Here is a 19,829-nt window from a genome sequence, read left to right on the forward strand (position 1 = left end):
TCAATGCTATTTAGGTTATCCAGTAAAGTTTCTGAGACTCAGATTCTGTCCAGTATACCACCTTTCTATCCCAACATTTGGCAGCCAAGTACTGTATTCCTCTCTGTTAACACCCCTTTTCCGTTCTCGTGAATGCCTTCTTTCTCCTTAACTGTGACTTCTACATCCACATCCCACCACCATGTCATCGTATGTCTTGGTGTGTCCCTTGTCCATCCTTGTTAAAGATATTCATTGGGTGACTGGCAATTGGGGGGGAGGGGGAGGGGAATGTATACTACATTTTTCTTTGCTCAGTGGAGCTTTGTGCAGCTTATATACTGTATGTCAATAGTTTACTCAAGAAAGTACTCCAGGATGGAACTACCATAACAAGTATCAAGAAAGTTTCTCCAGGATAGAATTACCATACAAAGTTTTCAAATACTGAAAAACAACATAAACCATATGCTTATTCTTCCCTGCTGGAGATCACCCAGCATATTGTAACTCGATGTACCTGATTCTGAATAGCCCGGTTCCCTGGACTTGTAGCTGCCAAAGATGACGAGTGAACTTCACAATTTTCAGTATTTCATCACGCTGCATGAAACATACATGCTCCCCCCCCCCCCCGACTCTGGGCATAGGCTTCTCAGCCTGCTCCCAAGGCCCAGTAGTCCTCCTACATATCGTACACCTCTACATGTCACCACTTCAGCGCTAACACCCTCTGTCCATATTGAATACATGCTAGGGCTGTCTCATACAGGACTGGTGTATTGATATTAGCGGGGGTATTTTTTCGACATGTCGGCGGGTCTTCTGGTAGATCGGTAAAGTCTGCTGTAATGAAATTCAAATCCTTAAACTGTTCCCTGCCCCAGCAGAGATTTGAACCTGGGTCCGGTAGGACCGCAAGCCACCTCTCTACCGATTGAGCCACCTCCTCCCCCATAAAAATGTTCCAGTGCCGGGAATCGAACCTGGGCCTCGCGAGTGAGAGCCGCGTATCCTAGCCACTAGACCACACGGGAAGTGGGTGCTTAAGCATTCATAATTAAGAACATTACTATCATTATGTACTCCAGGATGGGACTACCATCCCAACGCTTCAAATGCTTAAAAACATCACCTTATGATTACGCTTTGTTGCTGACTGTCCGAGTATTGCTTTCTGATTTGACGTTGGACTTGTGACAGCCGACTAGCAGACGAATGACAACACTTGGTCACACTCAATCTAGAAGAAACAGCATATGATTTTCCAATGTAAATAATGTACAGTACCTTCACAACAAGGAGTCATCCCAATTTGAACCTGCTGAGCTTTACCTTGGTGAACACGGGCTTGAGATGAAATTGTTGCTGATATTATTCATCATTTCCCTGGCAAACATGATTCCAGGCACTAGTGTGATAGCCGCTGAAGAGGGATGCCTCCACGTGGTGACACAAATATAACTAGGCAGCTCTGCTATCCACTTACAAAACATCTCTCACCCAAAAGAAGGACAGTGGACTAACTAAGAAGGGCAACTACAGTGTGCAGTCTACTGGCTTCACAGCCAAAAAAGCCTGAGGCCACCACCACCACAACAACTGTAGTTGAAATATATCCAACTTACAAAAAAAGATTACTACAGTGTAAAACAACATACTCAAAGAAATGTTTCATGAGATTTGTTGCAAGGGCTGAGATAAGACGCTGCAGTTCACCCAGGAGGTAGGAGGCGCCAATCATCTCCTGCAACTGCTGTGGGTCGTAGGAGCTGGAGGAGGAGCCCATTGCCAGTCGCACCAACAAGGAAACCACTCTACTTCCATCGCTTTCCCGTTGTTCCTCCCACGATATTGTCTCGTTCCATACCTGATAATCATCATCATCATCATCACCACCCTGTTCATTTGTCATCATGTTTGATAACTTATTTCATTAACAACAGCAATATATATCAGCACATTTAACATCACATCATCTTCACAATCATCATCATCATTGTCCTGTCTCATCCTATACCTTTTAACATTATCACCACCACCACACTGCCTGTTTGTCCAAAAAATTACACACTATCATCAACACCATATCTACATCATTATTGTCATCATTATTATACTGTCTCAACCACTTACTTTTAATACTATACTGGTTATCATCATCTTTATCATCACCCTAACCAAATGTTAACATGTTACCTTAATAAACGATCCTCAGCAACTGTGCCATAAACACCATGTCATCATCACAATCATCATCATCCTATCTAACCTCATGACTTTTAACCCTTTGGGATTCCAATGATGCATTCACGCGTCATTTAAAATCCAAACTCAGAGATTCCGATAACACGTGCACACATCATTTTAAGGTACAGTCTATCTATCTATCTATCTATAGCCCGACGCCCTAATCCCGCAAAGGGTGGCCGCAGACAAAACGCCTCCAAGTCACTCTGTCACCCACCATTTGACTCCCCTCCCCCCAACTCACCCCCCCCTCCCTCATATACCTCTCAACTCCATCCCTCCACCTCATCCTCGGTCTACAACTTTGGTAAAATATTCAACATAAATCACATTTATGGATCATAAGAAAGAGTTTCAAGCGTGATGTCACGGAATGCATAAACAATCACAAACCATGTATCAGTGTACAGTATAGGCAATTTATTGTAGTTTTGCATGGTTCATACCAGATTTACTGTATACATCTTTATTACTCTATTCTTGGTGAATATTTTTCTATGGCAAGGTATGGCCATGTATGTGGGTGCTCACACCCAGGTGAGAGTGAATGGAGATTTGAGTGATGAGTTTTCCGTGAATGTTGGTGTGCATCAGGGGTCAGTCTTGAGTCCCATATTGTTTATCATGGTACTTGAAGCCCTTTCACGTGACTTTAGAAACGGACTCCCGTGGGAGGTGTTGTATGCTGATGATTTGGTGTTGATTGCAGAGAATGAAAGGGAGGCGGAGGAAAGGTTTAGGAAGTGGAGAGATGGTATGGGGCAAAAGGGTTTAAGGGTAAATGCAGATAAAACAAAAGTGATGATATCTAGGGTTGGTGGCGGTACTGTCAAAGACGAGGGAGAGTGGCCATGTGCAGTTTGCCACAAGGGCGTGGGAAGTAATTCCATCTTGTGCAGTGTGTGTGATAAATGGGTGCATAAGAGATGTAGTGGTATCAGAGGTAGACTGCGAGATAATGCTGATTTTATGTGTACGGCGTGCTGGGATGAGAAGGTGGAGATCGTCAGACGTGAAAGGATTGAACTTGCTGGTGAATCTCTTGAGTGTGTGGAAGAGTTTTGTTATTTGGGAGACATGTTGTGTGCTGGAGATGGGGCTGGAGCTAGCTCTGTGGCTAGGGTGAGAAGTGGTTGGTAGAAGTTCAGGGAGCTCTTGCCTCTCCTGACATTGAGAGGGCTCTCCCTACGTTCTAAGGGGTCTTTGTATGCAGCATGTGTTAGGAGTGTAATGCTGTATGGCAGTGAGACCTGGGCAGTGAAGGAGGAAGACATTCGCCGGCTCAGACGTACAGAAATGACAATGATTAGGTGGATGTGCAGTGCGTCCCTGTGTCCAAGGCCTGAAGGGGCTGGGTTTACAATGGAAGAGTTGAGAGGTAGGATGGGACTGGAGTGTATTGGTGTTGTGATGAGGAGAGGTAGATTGAGGTGGTTTGGACATGTGGAGAGGATGGGGGATGATAATTGGGTGAGGAAGGTGAGAAGTGTTAATATTGGGGGTGGGGTTATGAGGGGTAGACCGAGAAAGACATGGGACGAGGTCATTAAGTGTGACCTTAGGGTTAAGGGACTGAACAGGGAGGCTGCAATGGATCCTGCAGCGTGGAGAGCCGCCATTAGGTGACCAAGGCCGACACATGCAAGCATGTTGGAGCCTTTAAAAACGAAACGAAAACGAAACGAAGGTATAAAATTTTTGGTTTTCGCCTAACTTCATCATTTTGACTTTAATTTTTTTTTTCTTTTTTTGAAAATACTACAATAAAGTACGATTATTCAGCTTTAAAACGACACCAAAAGCAGCATTCTATCAGGAACAGTGTGTTCATATGAAGCAATCAAAGAAAAATACTGCCGTGCGAAGAGGCTGGTCAGTGTGAGAGAGGTTGACCCTAGGAGAGACGTAATCTGACTGGGGCTGAAACCTGAGAGAGTTAACATTATCGCTATCATCATCACCACTCTCCATTTTTCAACATATTATGCATCTTACATCATCAGTGCAGCAGTATTTCCATGCCCATTTTCATTTCCATCATCATCCCTCTATTTATCTGTCAATATAACAGTACTGTACTTTACTCAGACATGGGGTGAATTACTGGGTTTCCACTACTGTTACAATTACTATTACAGTTGTGTTGCAGCTTACATGAGGATTACGTTCCCAAGGCTTTGAGTAAAGGCAAAAATCGTGTACAGCCCCAAAACACCACTTAACATCCCTAAATCATTCCTTTGAGGGAAAGGGGGAGAGAGAGAGAGAGAGAGAGAGAGAGAGAGAGAGAGAGAGAGAGAGGGAGGGGGAGGTAAGTTCAATGGCACTTTCTTACCTCTTATGTTACCTCTATCAGTCCTAATAACAACTCACCTCACCAACTGTATACAAAAGCTGTGTCCTCCTCACTAGCAGCTCTTCCTTCAGCACAGCAATAATATCCAAGTTCCCTTCTACGTCTTTTTCCGAGGCTTCCTGTAGCATTTTCTCAACCTGTAAAATAGATAGTTAGATGGATCCATTTTTATTTCTCTCACTTTCTCTCTCCCCTAGTCTCTCATTCTTTCAATTTTTCTCTCTTTCTCTTGCCCTTTTATTCTTTCAAACTCTCTCTCTCTCCCTCTCTTTCTTACAACCTCTCTCTCTCTTTCTACATCTTTCTTACAATCTCTCTCTCTCTGGAGGGTTATTCCATGAATGTCAACGTTTAGTGTCAGTCTCTGAATTGATCAAAACCATAAAAATTATATATCACTTTCAAGCTTAAACAATGAATTTCATGAATCTGGACAGAAAAAGTTTGTAAACTGCCTACTGAGAGTGAGGCATTCAAAAAAGTCATATCATGTCACTGATGAAAAAATCATGCTGAAATGAGTGATTTTTTTATCATCACTGACCCAAGCACCGTATGTATTTGCTTGGAATGCTGTCACTGGTTTTGAGCTGCAACTGTCACTACAGTTGTTTACATACATTTTGCAGTCAGACTGTGACACAACCCTAAAGTGAAAGTACTTCTGCAGTAACGTGTGACTTTTTTTTTTTACATTTTCCCCATACACTACACAGTTTACGAATCAGAGAAAATTAACATATCTTTATATTATAAATAGGCATCCAAATATCTTACTAATGTAGCCCTGCGATATCTTGTAAGAGACTCTGGTAAGTTCTGGTAAGATATATGCTCCATCACACGTTACATGCATAGAGTGATGAACGTTACTGGAAAATGATGTAATGTTTCTCACGCAAAGCTTTAAACAAGATCTCACTGCAGTTACACTGAATTTAGGGAGAGATGGGTGGGTATGGTGGGAAGGCTGGGTGGGTTGATATCATAGATTGCATTATTGGGTGAGAAGGGTGGGTGGCATTTCGTGGGTGGGGAAGGTGGGTGACCGTGGTTGGTGGGCAAGAAATGTCAAATGTGTGGGTCGCCAGGGTGTGTGGTGACACGGTGGGATGCCAGGGTGGCTGAGAAGATTGTGTGGTCGGGGTGCTCTGCATGGGTCTTTGGGTTCAGGGCGGGTAAATGTGTTGGGTGGGATTTGCGGGTGGGCAGGGTGGATGGCTGAGATCGGCATGCTTGATGGGTTGCAGAGGTGTCTGGGAAGGGTGAGTGTTCGATGGGCTGAGTTAGTAAGTGGATATGTGGCTCCCCACAGGACAAGGCAGAAGTGGGACTTTTGGGGCTAGTAGTCATATAACTTGTCCCTGTTAATTAGATTTTAATTCATCTTTTAAAAGAAGAATAAATATTAGGAATTAAATTCTATGCAGGAGGGTCACTCTATTGAAACCTGCTAAAGCCTCAATATAATTATTTCTCATTGAGCTGAAGGTCGTTGTATACTCAAAATAATACACGTCATAGAAGAATAAATTATACAGTACTAAGGTTACACATGGCAAAATGTGAGACAGGATGAAGCTTCAGATCTCCGATCCATCTGCTTAACAAATCAGTGGTTTTGTGGGGGTAAGGAGGGGGAGTTGGGGAGTGGACATGTGCGATTAACCTGCCCTCTGGTGGCAAACCTGCCCTCTGGTGGCAAACTACCCTGTCCCCTTATTAGTGTCATTGCTGTACTGGTTCATTATACAGCCAAGAAGTTGTCTAAACATTATGAACTGCAGTCATTGAGTCACTGCCTGAAGAGGGCATGATCAAGGTTATATACCTTAGAAAGAGGGGCATCAACAGAGTGGGTCATACTCAGTTTCATTTCCCAGACAACCCAGACAGAGATGAGATAGCAAAGGACATGGTTGTGCAAGCTTGGCCAACTCCTCAGGTATCAAGAATGGTACATACTTTACATTCAAAGAGGTGACTTTTCCCTCCTTGATCAACTAGTCTATGTTAATGTCACTTGAATATGCTGATGTCACTTAAACAGGAATTGCCTTCTGGTTGGTTCATTCATCATCTAATCCAGTATTGCCCCATGAGGCGCGCAGGAGCCCGGGGGTTAGGCAAGTCGGTCTTGACATTTAAGATAAGAGTGGCCAGCCACACTTATCCCCGAGTGGCATTATGTTAGCAGTAAACCCCAACCATCCCTTGGATAAAAACCTGCATCAGCTCAATCCAACTGGAGTGCCTTAATTGCCCACTAAACCACGAGGTGCCATAATTTGGTTATATGGTTACCACTCAACACAGTACCGTACTGTAAATGGTTTCCTGTACACCATTTGGCTTGTCACTCAGTGTAAAGCCACCCATAGACAGAAGGAAGAGGAAAGAATGAAGGAATGAAAGACAGAAGTGGAAGGATGGAAAGAAGGAAGGAAGGGAGGAAAGGGTAAGCACCCAAGACCAGCACTACATCGAGAGGGTGGATGGTGAGCACCCCCACCAACCACTTTCTGGTTAGTTTATTATGTAAATTTCACATCAGGATCTGTTTTATTTATGTTTGTGATACTTACTATTACAGTACTGTAACCATAAAAAGAGTTGATTGAATAATCATATTTCAATAAAAATCACACAAGTAACGTCTCTCTCAGTAACGTGTCTCATGGTCACATTTTCCTTAACAGCACAAAAGTTACTTGTAATAATCAAATTTGCTGGGTATGGTTAGGATCCTTATCTACTGACATATTATTGATATGAAGCACTCCCTGATTGAACCAGTCAAACCACAGACCTACTGAAATTACTTTTGCCAACTACAATAGGGGATGGCATCTTGGTAATGTTCCTCACACACCTTTTGAAAACCTATATAACATCCAAATTAAAACATATAAACAATCCAACTGTGGTATGATGTAGGGAGGTGTTGGTTATATATCTTGCAAAAATCATTTGTTTATATTGCATTCTTTTGCAGATATAACTGAGAGTAGTTCAGTAACTCGTCTCCAAATGTAACATTCCTGATGATGGAATTACTCTACAGCACCTTCTCAACCTCGGGGGGGAGGGGGGGCACTCTGTTTTAGCATCTTTCCAACCTGCAGAAAATATATTATTAAAGGGTTCATTTGCTTTCACACTTTCTTTTACCCATTTTCTGTTAAGCTTTCTTTCAACCTGGGAAAAAAAAAAAAAAAAAAAAAAAAACTTTGTATTTCTAACATCACTATTATTGTTGCTACCCATACCACCACCATCATCATCATCTGTTTCAACTTGTCATATAGTTATGGTCAAATAGTTCCTTTTATCATCCCCTCTGTCTGCCACACTCCTCGACTCCCAACTCCTGTTGTACTTGAAATTGCTGCTGCTGATAGCTCTACTTTTCTGCTTTCTTTGTTTCTGGACCTTATCTCACCTCATATATTAGATGGGAGTAATGACTATGATGATAACGGTAGTGGTAGTTCTCCCATATTTATGATTTCTCTGTTTCTGGATCCTAACTCGCCCCATCTCTTACATGGAAGTAACAGTTGTTATGATGATGATGATGACATACTTACCTCTGCAAGATTCTTGGCAGCAGAGAGGAACCTGTGTTCTAACTGATGTGCCTGTGCATTATTCAGTGCAGTGTGGATATTTAGCAGTGTTGTTGCAGCCTCTAGTCCAACTACCGCCTCCCTCCAGCGTTTAACTACACACCCTACTTCTCCTATGCTACTTTTGACTCCATTCAGAACCTGAAAATATAAACAAAATATTAAATAAAACTGCTACCCCCCTATAACCCACACATTGCTTTATCATCACATCACACACTCATGATATAGTTCTAACACTAAATCACACATCCCACTTCTCCCAGGCTGTTTTTGACTCCATTCAGAATAATTAAAAACATATACAGCATGGCTTTGTTTTACAACCGGGAAGTGTTTTTGAAAGCCGACTATACATAATGACTTTAGTGTTGTAGCAAATGCATGTGATAAGATAACGTACCCATGATGAGAAAATGGGCATTGCAATGATCATATCAGCAAACAACAATAGGGGAAAAAGTCTTCACTGATCACATGAATGAATGATTGTATGCAGTGATCCCTAAATTATCTAGCATTATTCAGCCAATAACACCCGCCAGATATTGCAAAAATGCCGAATACTGTGTCAGTCCCCCCAATTGGTTCTGAGTCGGATAATTTGTCAACACACTAAGCTATCCATCTTGACCCCCTATTCTAAAAACTTTCCTACAGTATTACTCATGAGTAAATGATTAAATTCAAGCATAAAATACAATACAGCACTGACACAGTACATACAGTAAAATAATACAGTACATAATATAATCATACTCACCTAGTGATGGCACCTTATCATGCTGAACAACGGTACAATACTCAGAGCACTAGGGAATGGAGCACTAAGGGGGCGCACAAAATCATCCAATAATGGACAATGTCTCAATGATAAAAGTGAATGCCCTCGGTGACATTTATGCTCCACCATCAATGCCTACGTACATCGTGCCCTCACCCACTGTTCCATATGAAACGCTGTTCATTCAGAGTTGGAAAGAATCATGCAAGTTCTTGTCAACAATGGATATCAGAATAGCTACATGGAAGACATTGTGATGAATGCAGTTAACACTTTGGGCGGCCCTGCACATGTGCCTCGCTACACCCCAGGGTCGGCTGGGGGTTGTCCGACAGTGCGTAGTTACCTGCAAATGTTTATACTGTACTCTTTTCTTATTTCTGACTTTATTTTTTGTGCTACATTATTCATTTTTGTATCAAACTGTTTGCAACTGATTTTTCTAAAAGGATATATGCATATAAGGTTGCAGAGAATATCAGCATTACCAATAAGGTACTGCCTCCAATTCTGGGAGAATCTGGTTGACAAAAAACCTTGCAAAATTGAAATTTTGCAAAGTTCGAACCACAGAATACATGTATTTTAAGCTAATTGGTCGACACCTCCCTCAGGTAGGCACATTTTCCCAATCTTTGTCTTGACTTTACTCCTTCAGTTACCAGTGATAAAATACACACACACAGAGATTTTTAAAATATGAACAGTAATCTCTATAAGTAAAAATACAACAAGTAAACCTGCAGTTAATACCTTGATTTGATGGCTGGCTGGGCATGCGGGGAGGGTGGTGGGGGGCCAAGGCTTGAGCGAGGCTACTGTGGCCCTGTGGGGCTGCCATCGTCACTCTCACTGTCACTGGTGTTGAAAGAAAGCTCCGCATGTTCCTGATATGCTTCTGTCTCTCTCATAACTCCATCGAAATATTCCTCCTCAGAGTCATCATGATCAAAAGGGTGGCTGCTTGATGGGCCAGGAATGCTGGGGCAGGGTTGGCAGGGTCACTGGTCGATGGGGTAAGCTCGTTTGGTGTTCTCATGAATTTGGTGATAAGAGACTGCTTCCTCTTGTTCACCCTGTTTCTGTGTAGATCAGCATAAATGCAAAGGGTCCTGTCGACACTGTTGCATGCTTCATCGGCCCTAAAGTGGTCACATCCATTGATTATGATTGCTTCTTTGAGCTGGTCAATGATGGTGAGGATATTGGCCGGATTATGTATTGTGAGAGTTTGAGTAGGTTGTGGTTCAGGTTGCTCTTGTTGCTGGCTGGCAAGTTCATCTTCATCGATCTTGAGCATGGTGGTCATGACATTTTCTCGTTCCTTTTGCACAATCTCCCTCACTTCCTCAGCTGCAACTACCTGGCATCCAGCAACTGCCTGTTCTGCCGCCAACACTGCTCTCCCAGCCTCTGCCACTTGCTGAACCCTGCTACCTGTTAGGACAAAGGTGGGGTACCAGACAGCACCAGTCATGGTCGATTAAAAAAAAAAATAATAATAATAATAATTTGGTTTTACGCCAGGTATCCCTGAAGGGCTAAGGCGTTGCCCCTGGGTAGAGGACTTTTGGACTGGAGCGTGTAGCATTTTATGACCGGATGCCCTTCCTGATGTCTACCAATGACCCTTGGGTGGATTCGATCCTCCGACCCTTCGGTCTGAGCGAAGCGCTCTAACCCACTGAGCCAAGGTTGCTTATTTCTTCCCATGAAGCTACAAGGAATTTGAGGGCTTTTTTGATGTTGAACTGACGCCAGAACTGCCTCACTGTCATCTCTGGGGCAATGCAGCCAACTTCCGGGGCAGGGACAGAGTCAGGCAATTCTTCCTGTGGCAGGGGGTCATCTATGTCCAAACACCCATGTTCATCCACAGCCTCGATCATCCCGAGTTCCTCATTTGTCTGTTTTTCTCTGAGGTAGTTGAACAGTTTGGTGTGGTAGAAATTCTTAATGGTAGCAATGATATGATCAAGTGGCTGGACAAGAGATTGGTGCTGGGGGCAGGAAAATTATTCTAACATCAGGGTGAACATCAGCCAGGTAGTGTGGGTGATAAGGAGCATTGCCCATTATAAGGCACAGTTTGAATGGATGGTCCAGCTGGCAGCACTTGAGGTGAGTGTTGGGCACAAAATGGTTAAGCAGCCAATCCTTGAGAATGCTAGAGGTCATCCACCCATTGTCTGAACAGTACCAATAGAAACCAGGGACTCTGTCCATACTCCTAACATTGCTGAAGCACTGAGGATGTCTTGCTGTGTGGACAATCACAGGATTCATCCTGCAGTTGCCTGATAAGTTTAGGGTCAACATGACTGTAGAAAATGTCTTGTCCAGCTTCCTTCCTCTTGCCTGTTTCTGGTGCTTGGCAATGTAGGCTGATCGTCGCATGGCCTTTCAATTCATGCCTGTTTCATCTAAGTTGATAATCTGGTCCTTTGTGTACCCTTCATCCTCTACTATCCCCCTCAAACTGTTGGGAAAAAAAGAGTTGGCTGCTACATTGTCAGCACCAGCTTGCTCACCTGTGAATCTGATGTTCTTAAAACCCTTCCTTTTGAGGAAAAAGCAGAGCCACCCTTTCGATGCCTTGAATGGTTTTCCTGGAGGATTTTTATCTTTCTTAAGGCAATAGAGATAGAGTAACTTAGCCTGCTCCCTTACATGGAGGCCATCTAAAGCTTCTCCCTCTTTCTCCCTCCTGTTGATGTAGTAGCTAAGGTATCGTCCCATTTTAATCATCACTTGTTTGTTGACCACCTTACTTCTACCATCAAATTGCGCCTCTCCAGAGTTCTCAGCTGCCTGCAAGATTTGATAAGTGTTCTTTAAAATCATTCTCACAGCTGATTCACCAATACCAAACTCTTTACCAAAGGCAGAGTTACCTTTACCTCCTTTCTTCATCTATCATCTTCAATATTGTTTCCAAACTTATCTTCTTGTTCTTTTCGATCGGTGGAGCCATGATGATACGGGTGCAGGGTGAAACTCCTCCGATATTGCTATACACACCTTGGAATTTCGAGGGTCAGAGCACACGTGAAATGTGGTATAAACAATGGTGGGCTCTGATGCGCCAGACACGATGACGTCATGCAGCAAAAGTACACTAAGACCTCACTATAACAGACTAATTGGAGCCCAAACCATTCCGAAAAATGCAAAATTTCTTTCCCTTCTCTAGAAACTTTTCCACCAAAGACCTAAGAATGAATATCTGATCTATGCAGCTTCTTCCCTTCCTAAAACCTACCTGTTCTTCTCCAACTAATTCCACTGTTATTTCCCTAACTGCCAAAAAGTATCCTACCATATACTTTTCCTATCAAACTAAGAAGACAAATGCCCCTATGACGACCACACACTTCTTTTTCCCCTTTTCCTTTGTACAGGGGAATAATTATACCGCACTTCCAATCCTCCGAGACTTTACCTTCCTCCCAGGCCAATCTGTACATCTTCCACATCCATTCTACTATTATCTCTCCCCCATGCTTAGCATTTCACCACACACTCCATCAATTCCTGGGGCTTTCCTCATTTTGACTTTCTTCATTGCTTTCACTACTTCCATCCTACTGATTTCTTCCTCTCTTCTCACATCCCTCCTTCTCCAAGCCATTACTCAGCCACTTTTACTTGCATTACTTTCATTCCCTATGTTAAACAATTTCTTAGTGTTCTCTCCATCTGCTCACTTTTTCTCCCTTCTCCACAAGCAGTCTACCATTTTTATCTTTCACTCAATGCCTAGCTTCTTTACCACCCTGTCTAACTCTCTTTATCTCTTTCCAGAACATTTTCTTATATTCCCTCCACTTTACACTTAAATTCCTTCCAAATTCCTCATCCACTCTCTTCTTTCTCTTACTAATCTTTTCACCTCTCTCTTCCTCTCTACATATAACTCTCTCTTCTGTCTCTCAACTTCCTGATACCCATGTTTCTCCTCCACTCACTATATGCATTCTTCTTTTGTGCCACAGCCTGTCTCACCTCTGCATTCCATCATGCTCTTCCTTGCACCCCCTTTTGTCTTCTCTTCACCCCACACACCACTTCACAGGCTGCACAGATTTCTGCTGTGAATATCTTGCACACACCTTCCACATCCCCCATCTGCCCCAAATGATATTTACCCAATCGCTCCTCCACTTCTCTCTTATATTTTGCCCTTTTTTCCTCTCGTAACCTTTCCACCCTCCCTGTAAGAACTATTTCCTCCTGTCCTTCTCTTCTTCTATTCCTCCACTTCACTTCAATCTTGACTTTCACCATCACCAAGTGGTGGTCAGAAAGTGCACTGCCGCAACCTCTATATGCTCTTGCATCCATTACACATCTTTTCATTCTATCATCCACACAATCAATCACTGCCTTCCATTCATTCAGTTCACCACCCACCCCTCTCATCACTCGCCACGTATACCTGTGGATCATTTTGTGTCTGATGAGGGTATTGGCTATCACCAACCCCCTCCCGGCACAAACGTCCACTACAGCACTGCCATTCTCATCCATGTAGGCACACCCCACTCACCAACTACTCCATCCACCTTCACATTCCCTACATTTCCATTCATATCTCCGACCAAAAACACTCTCTCATTCCTTTCAAATTTTCCATGCACAATTCCACAATTATCCAAAAATCTTCTTTCACTCTGCTTGCAAGATCTTGCGTTGGTGCATACATGCACACAATCACCCACATCTGTAGTCCAACTTTCAATCTTACCTAGACAATTCTTGAGCCAACTGATCCATACTCTCTTATAGTCTCCTTCCATCTCTTGGACACACCAATACACACTCCTTTTGCTCTAATTCTCACCCACTCCTTTGCTTAGGCCTATACCTCATCCATACTCCCATTCTCTCACCTCTCCATTTAGTTTCAGTTAATCTACATACATCCACTTTTGCACCCTCCAGCACCTGGACAATCTCTTTGTCTTTCACCTCACCATTTGCACTCCTTACAGTCCATGTCGTAATCTGTACCATGCCCTTTATTCGGTCCTTAGTCGTCACCTGTTGGTCAGTCCTGGTCCGAGGCGTCCTGTTTGTATTTTTAGTTGTTTTCCAAGGAGGGGAACTAACCCTCTGCCAACCCACTTGTTTTCACGTAGAGAACACATGTTGTTTAGTTATAGGGTTACCAACCAGTGCCGTAAATGATTTCCTGGTTTACAGGACTGTGGGTCTCATACCTACGAGAACTACATTGCCAAAGGGTCTTGCATGTCACCTACACAAAAAAAAAAAAAAAAAAAAAAAAAAAAAAAAAAAGGCAGAAATAGTCATAACAACTCCCTCACCTGTCAGCAGCTCAAAAAAAGTACTGACTGACAGCAAAAAAGATCAAAGTAGACTCATGTTTCTGGAAGCACTTTACATTTCTGAACTGAAACCTGCAATCAACTCAAGCAGTCTACCATTTTTATCTTTCACTCAATGCCTAGCTTCTTCCCACATGTAAAAGATCACAAACATTGGTGAGCTAACTCATTCCACCACAGAGATTGCCACACATGCTCCACCCACCATCAGATTGGTCTGAACATGTTCCCAAGAAGGAATGAAACATTACCAAGTACAGTACACTAACATTAGGACAGCTACTTGGAAGTCTGTATATATACTACAGTATATAGCTAGATGCCACAATTCATAAGGGGTGGCCATAAGCACATCGCCTTCATGATGCTCTGTTCCCTGCCACTTCATAATACGCCTATGATCTATAGTATGAATACTGACTCCCTCCAAAATCTTTGTTATAACTTAGATATTTACAATCTACAATTCTACCACTGCCTCCATCACATCTTTAACCAAAAATACCACTTCTCCAGTGCTAATTGTGAAACTACAGTATATACTAAGAATCTGAAAAAAAAAAAGTACTGTACTATGGTATTATTTATTGTTGACTTGACTCTCGCACATTTATAACCTTTAGTTGTACCACTGCCTCCTTTGAACTTTCAGTCATACACTACTCCTTTCTATTGCTTCATTTGACCAGTAAAAAAAAAAAAAAAAAAAAAAAAAAAAAAAAAAAGGGGGGGGACAGGAGACATCTCTCACCTCATTGTCGATGGTGTTTGTGAGATTCTTTACACTTCGTTGTGCTTCAGTAAGGCGGTTGTGTAGGTAGGTGGTGTCATGTAGCGCAGTAGTCAGCTGGGAATATCGTGATCCTAGGGCCTCCACCACTCTAAACTTCGCCTCCTCTGCTTGTTTGGTCACCTCGTCCAGTTGTGCCTCTACCCCCTGTCGACCACTGCGCTCTCGGCTCCCCACCCCTGAAGGTTTAAATCCATGGAAGGGTTGGAGTATACTGCAAACATAATCATTTTTTCTTCCCCATAAACTTCTCCCACAGTTTAAATATACCTATCTTTCTACAGTCATAATCGTATCATATTGTCACCTAATGGCTGCTCTCCACGCTGCTCCATCTCTGGCAGCTTCCCTATTCAGTTCTTTATTCTTGAGGTCACACTCTATGACCTTATCCCAGGTCTTCTTCGGTCTGATTCTCGCAACCTCACCCTCAGTATTAACTCTTCTATTCACTTTCTTCACAGTTTATATATCCATCTGTAGCCACAAACCTGGGCCCTTTTGATCCCATAACATACTTTTTTTTAGTTCTTGCTACCTTCAGATAATTTCACCCAGCTTAATATACAAACTTTTCAGACTTAAGGGGTCAGATATAGCCTTCACTGCAAGAAGTCTCCCCGAATAGCATTAAACCATCTGAAGGCAGAAAGGCAGATTCATTAAAATACATCACCGGACTGAAGGGGTTAATATAAGAGGGTGGCCACACACAAATCACCTCCATGTCACCCTGTTCTGTGCCATCAAGCTACCTGCTCTCTAACTCACACCTGCCTTATTCATAATTATACTATAGCTCTCCACTCCATCCTTCTACCACTCAATTCTCCCAGAATACTAACCTGATTACAATTACCATATAGATGCATCAGTTTACCTGTTTCTAACCATCTCTCTACCTATCTATCCATGAGGAAATAAGTGGAAGAAGAGCCAACCACCCAAAAATGGCAAAATGATTTCGCTAAACATGCTGTTGATAGTTCTCCCTTTGTCATGTTTTCTCTAACTTTGCTTTCTGGTCCATAACTTACCACATCCTTAGATGGAGAAAACTGTTAGGATGATGATTAATGACGATCTTTGCAATAGCATATGACAGGGAGGCTGCCACTGTGCCAATATTGATGCTACAATACTTGTTGTTGGAGCACTTTGTTAAGGATCATAATCCCAAATGACTCAAGATTTCCTAACTCCTCTTCTTTGGTGATTTATTCTGCACATACACCCTAAGATCCTTTTGTTCATCATTGATGTGTACTGTGTCAATATTAAAATAGCAATAAATAACATACCAGATGCAAAATATAGCGCTAGGGAAGAGGTGATAAGATGCCACCAATGCTGCTCATAATACAACCCTATGACTGACAGGTTGCTCCATCCAGTAACAGGTTAGGTTCAGTTAGAATAGTTTAAGTTAACTCTTCTGCCTTCTATGTACACACTGATGATTAGCTCAAGCTACCGCAAGATGACTCTGTTCTGCTGAGAGAAATTTAATTTCAGAAATTAAAAGGTAGAAAACAGTCTCAAATAAACTTTAAAATGAATGAATTCCCATACCTGAATAAAACAGTCTGCACTGAGTCTGAATAAAATACAGTAAAACCTCAATACAACGGACTTCAATAGACCGGAATTCGCTTTTATCGGACTCAAGGAGCTACCGGACTTAATTCCTATATACCGGAAAAAGTCTGATAAAGCCAGAAGCAGTCTGGACTGCCTGACCACTTCAGGTAGGTTCACCACGATAAGGTAAATAAAAGACATGTTTATCTCTGTACAGTACAGTATTATTATATATATTATACCACTTGATTAATGTTGAGAAGTTATAACACAGTACAGTACTGCAATGGTAGTCAAAACAGTTTAAAAACTGTTCACACAATCAGGACTACTGTCTGATATATCGGAAAAAGTCCGCGTTAGCAGGGGGAAGTCCGGATGTTGCTTTTATCGGAATTTTGCGTTTTTCGGACTGGCTTGGGTCCCAATTAGTCCGTTATAGTGAGGTCTTACTGTACACATGTGTCTGTGACAACAAGAATTGGGTTTGGGTAGCCTTACCCTGAAATGGAACAACAGTTATGATAATGAGAATCAAAATAAAAAGAATTACATTATAAACAGAAAAGGGAAAAACCTAAAAATAACTATCTGGGTGAAAGTGGATGCTGACTAGCTAACTTATGCTGTACTATGATACCCCATTTTTTATTTTATACATAGTCTTTTAATAAAAAAGACAGCCATTACAAAACAGTTTCCACAAGAACTTCTCAACCTACCCTACAAAAAACTTTCTATACCTATAACCATGCATGAAACACTGCGTGGGGCTGTACAGATCAGTTGTCCTTCATGACCCAAAAAGCAGCTTGAATGTATATAGTAAAGCTGCATGCTTGTGTCATTTGTGCAAGCCAGTTAATAAAATACATACACAGATACAGTCATGTTCAAGGTCAACGATGTTTTCCAAAATATTAAACATTTTCCATACAACAGGTACTGTAACTTGGGAGACGCTAGCAAATCAGTTTTATTGGATACAACAGAATTTTAAGAGGCAACTTAACTGAACTTTAAGGTGGTCCTGATAGCACACACACACACACACACACAAAACTACATGACAAGAAATTTTATCTATCTATCTATTGCCAGATGCCTCAATCCTGTCAGGCTCCTATTAAGGGCCATTAGGATATTTTCAACATCATTTGCAGGCCATACAAAATTATCAACTTAAAATCAACTGTAGCCCAGTACATAATATATATATTTGTTCATGAGTTTATGAAACTGCATTTATGAATTGCCTCGCATGGCCTGATCAAATGGTCTTGCGGGCCTTATACGGCCCGGAGGCTGGACATTCCCCACCCCTGCTGTAAGGGGTGGCCACAAACAAATCGCCTCCACGTCGGCCTGTCCTCCATCATTTCACTACCCTCCTTCCAGCTCACTCACCCCACCTCTCATATACCTCTCCACTTCATCCCTCCATCTCATCCTTGGTCTTCCCCCTCCCTCTCCAACCTCACACATATACACTCTCCTCATCAGTCTCTGTCTCTCCATCCTCTCCACATGGCCAAACCACCTCAGTGTATTCCTCCTAACACTTTCTGTCTCATCCACATCTGCACCACAATGCTCCTTCACTTCCTCATTTGTCAGTCTGTCTCTCTTTGTAACTCCACATGCTCCTTTCAAGTAACTCTTTCACACTGTTTTCACTCTTGACTTGTGTCCTTCCATCAAGGTCCAAGCTTCATTTCCATATGTTAAAGCTGGTATCACAAAACTATCATGCAGCGGCTTTTTTACTTCCATGCTCACTTCTCTATTTCTTATCACTGCTTCCAAAGAACCAGCAACCTTTCTTCCTTGCTGTACCCTTTCAGGCAATTCATCCTCCAAACTTCCATCACACTACCCAAGTACTTAAATCCAATCACATTTTCTATTTCTTCATGCTCCAACCTCACTGTACATTCTGTGACTTCATTTTTCTCAAAGACTTACTGTACATTTTTGCTATCACCAGTTGATCTTATTCATGGTACTCATTGTACTATACTGGTGCTGGGGAGAGGGATGGATGCCTTGGTGTGGTGTCACTGACACACAGTATGACTGGGTGGCTCCACTGCCTGATCATACAAACATCCCTATCCACCAAAAGGATGTTAACAGAATGCAGTAAGAGGGCGCCTTCAGTCTGCAGTCCACAGGGTTCATGTTTTTGATGAACTTAGGGCTACTACTACTACTACTATACTACTACTGTATGGTACTCCATTATACTTACTAAATGAGGCTAAAACATCACCAACTAGGGACATCTTGTGTTGCTTGACTGACCCAGCCTGCAAGAAAAAAAGAAGTACAGTAATCCCCCATTTATGTCATAATTCAGCCAAGGCCCTGCTGGATAATATATATTTTTAGATGTTTTATTACCCCCCAACCCCTTTACATGGAGTATAAAACCCTAAACAGGTCTCTCTGTAAATACATATAACACTTCTTGAGACCAATTTTCCAATGGCCACCTTTATATACAGTTATCTCATTTATCCGGACATAACAGTGCCAAACGCACCTCTGGGTAGTGGCAACATCCGGATAATGAACACTACTCCCCTACCATGCCCAGACCCTACCTATCCCCAACCTCCAACTTATACCCAACTTATTTGTACAGTACCTATGTTTCATTTGGGCAGTTTTTTTCAGTCATTCATACACATTTAGACATCAAAACACACACAGCGATGCTAAACACCAAGAAAACCATGCAGAAAACCACTGAAAACCAAAAACTCCCTACCTATACACTACTGTAGGTACAGTCTATCTATCTATCTATTGCAAAATGCCTCAATCCCGTTTGGGGTGGCCACAAACAAATCGCCTCCAAGTTGCCCTGTCCCCTGCCATTTCACTGCCCTGCTCCCAACTCACACACCCCTCTCTCATATACCTCTCCACCCCATCCCTCCATCTCATCCTCGGCCTCCCCCTCCCTCTTCCCCCCTCCACCTCACTCACATACACTCTCTTCGCCAGTCTTTCACCCTCCATCCTCTCCACATGGCCAAACCACAGTACCCCTCCTTATTTTGGCAGCATTTTCAGGTCATTCTGCTATATTTTGATATCAAGA

The 19,829-nt window shown here is 42.4% G+C and overlaps 1 protein-coding gene and 1 non-coding gene across 2 annotated transcripts in view; both read right to left on the minus strand.

Annotated features, from left to right (window-relative positions):
- The window catches only part of Zw10 (Zeste-white 10 kinetochore protein), an 85,519-nt gene extending 66,494 nt beyond the window's left edge, over positions 1 to 19,025 (minus strand). The window contains exons 1-5 of the mRNA XM_080270398.1: positions 18,972 to 19,025; positions 15,101 to 15,318; positions 8,176 to 8,355; positions 4,603 to 4,722; positions 1,641 to 1,849 (exon numbers count right to left, since the gene is read on the minus strand). Of these exons, the coding sequence (XP_080126524.1) occupies positions 1,641 to 1,849; positions 4,603 to 4,722; positions 8,176 to 8,355; positions 15,101 to 15,318; positions 18,972 to 19,005 (761 nt within the window). The 5' untranslated portion in view covers positions 19,006 to 19,025. The remainder of the gene's footprint in view (positions 1 to 1,640; positions 1,850 to 4,602; positions 4,723 to 8,175; positions 8,356 to 15,100; positions 15,319 to 18,971) is intronic.
- TRNAE-CUC (transfer RNA glutamic acid (anticodon CUC)) lies at positions 945 to 1,016 on the minus strand. The gene has a single exon. It is a non-coding gene; the product is annotated as a tRNA-Glu (tRNA).
- Positions 19,026 to 19,829: the final 804 nt, after the last annotated feature.

Source organism: Coenobita brevimanus, chromosome 40 (assembly GCF_032717465.1).
Source record: "Coenobita brevimanus isolate Jiangsu-jjx chromosome 40, ASM3271746v2, whole genome shotgun sequence".
In the NCBI taxonomy this organism is placed as follows: Eukaryota; Metazoa; Arthropoda; class Malacostraca; order Decapoda; family Coenobitidae; genus Coenobita; species Coenobita brevimanus.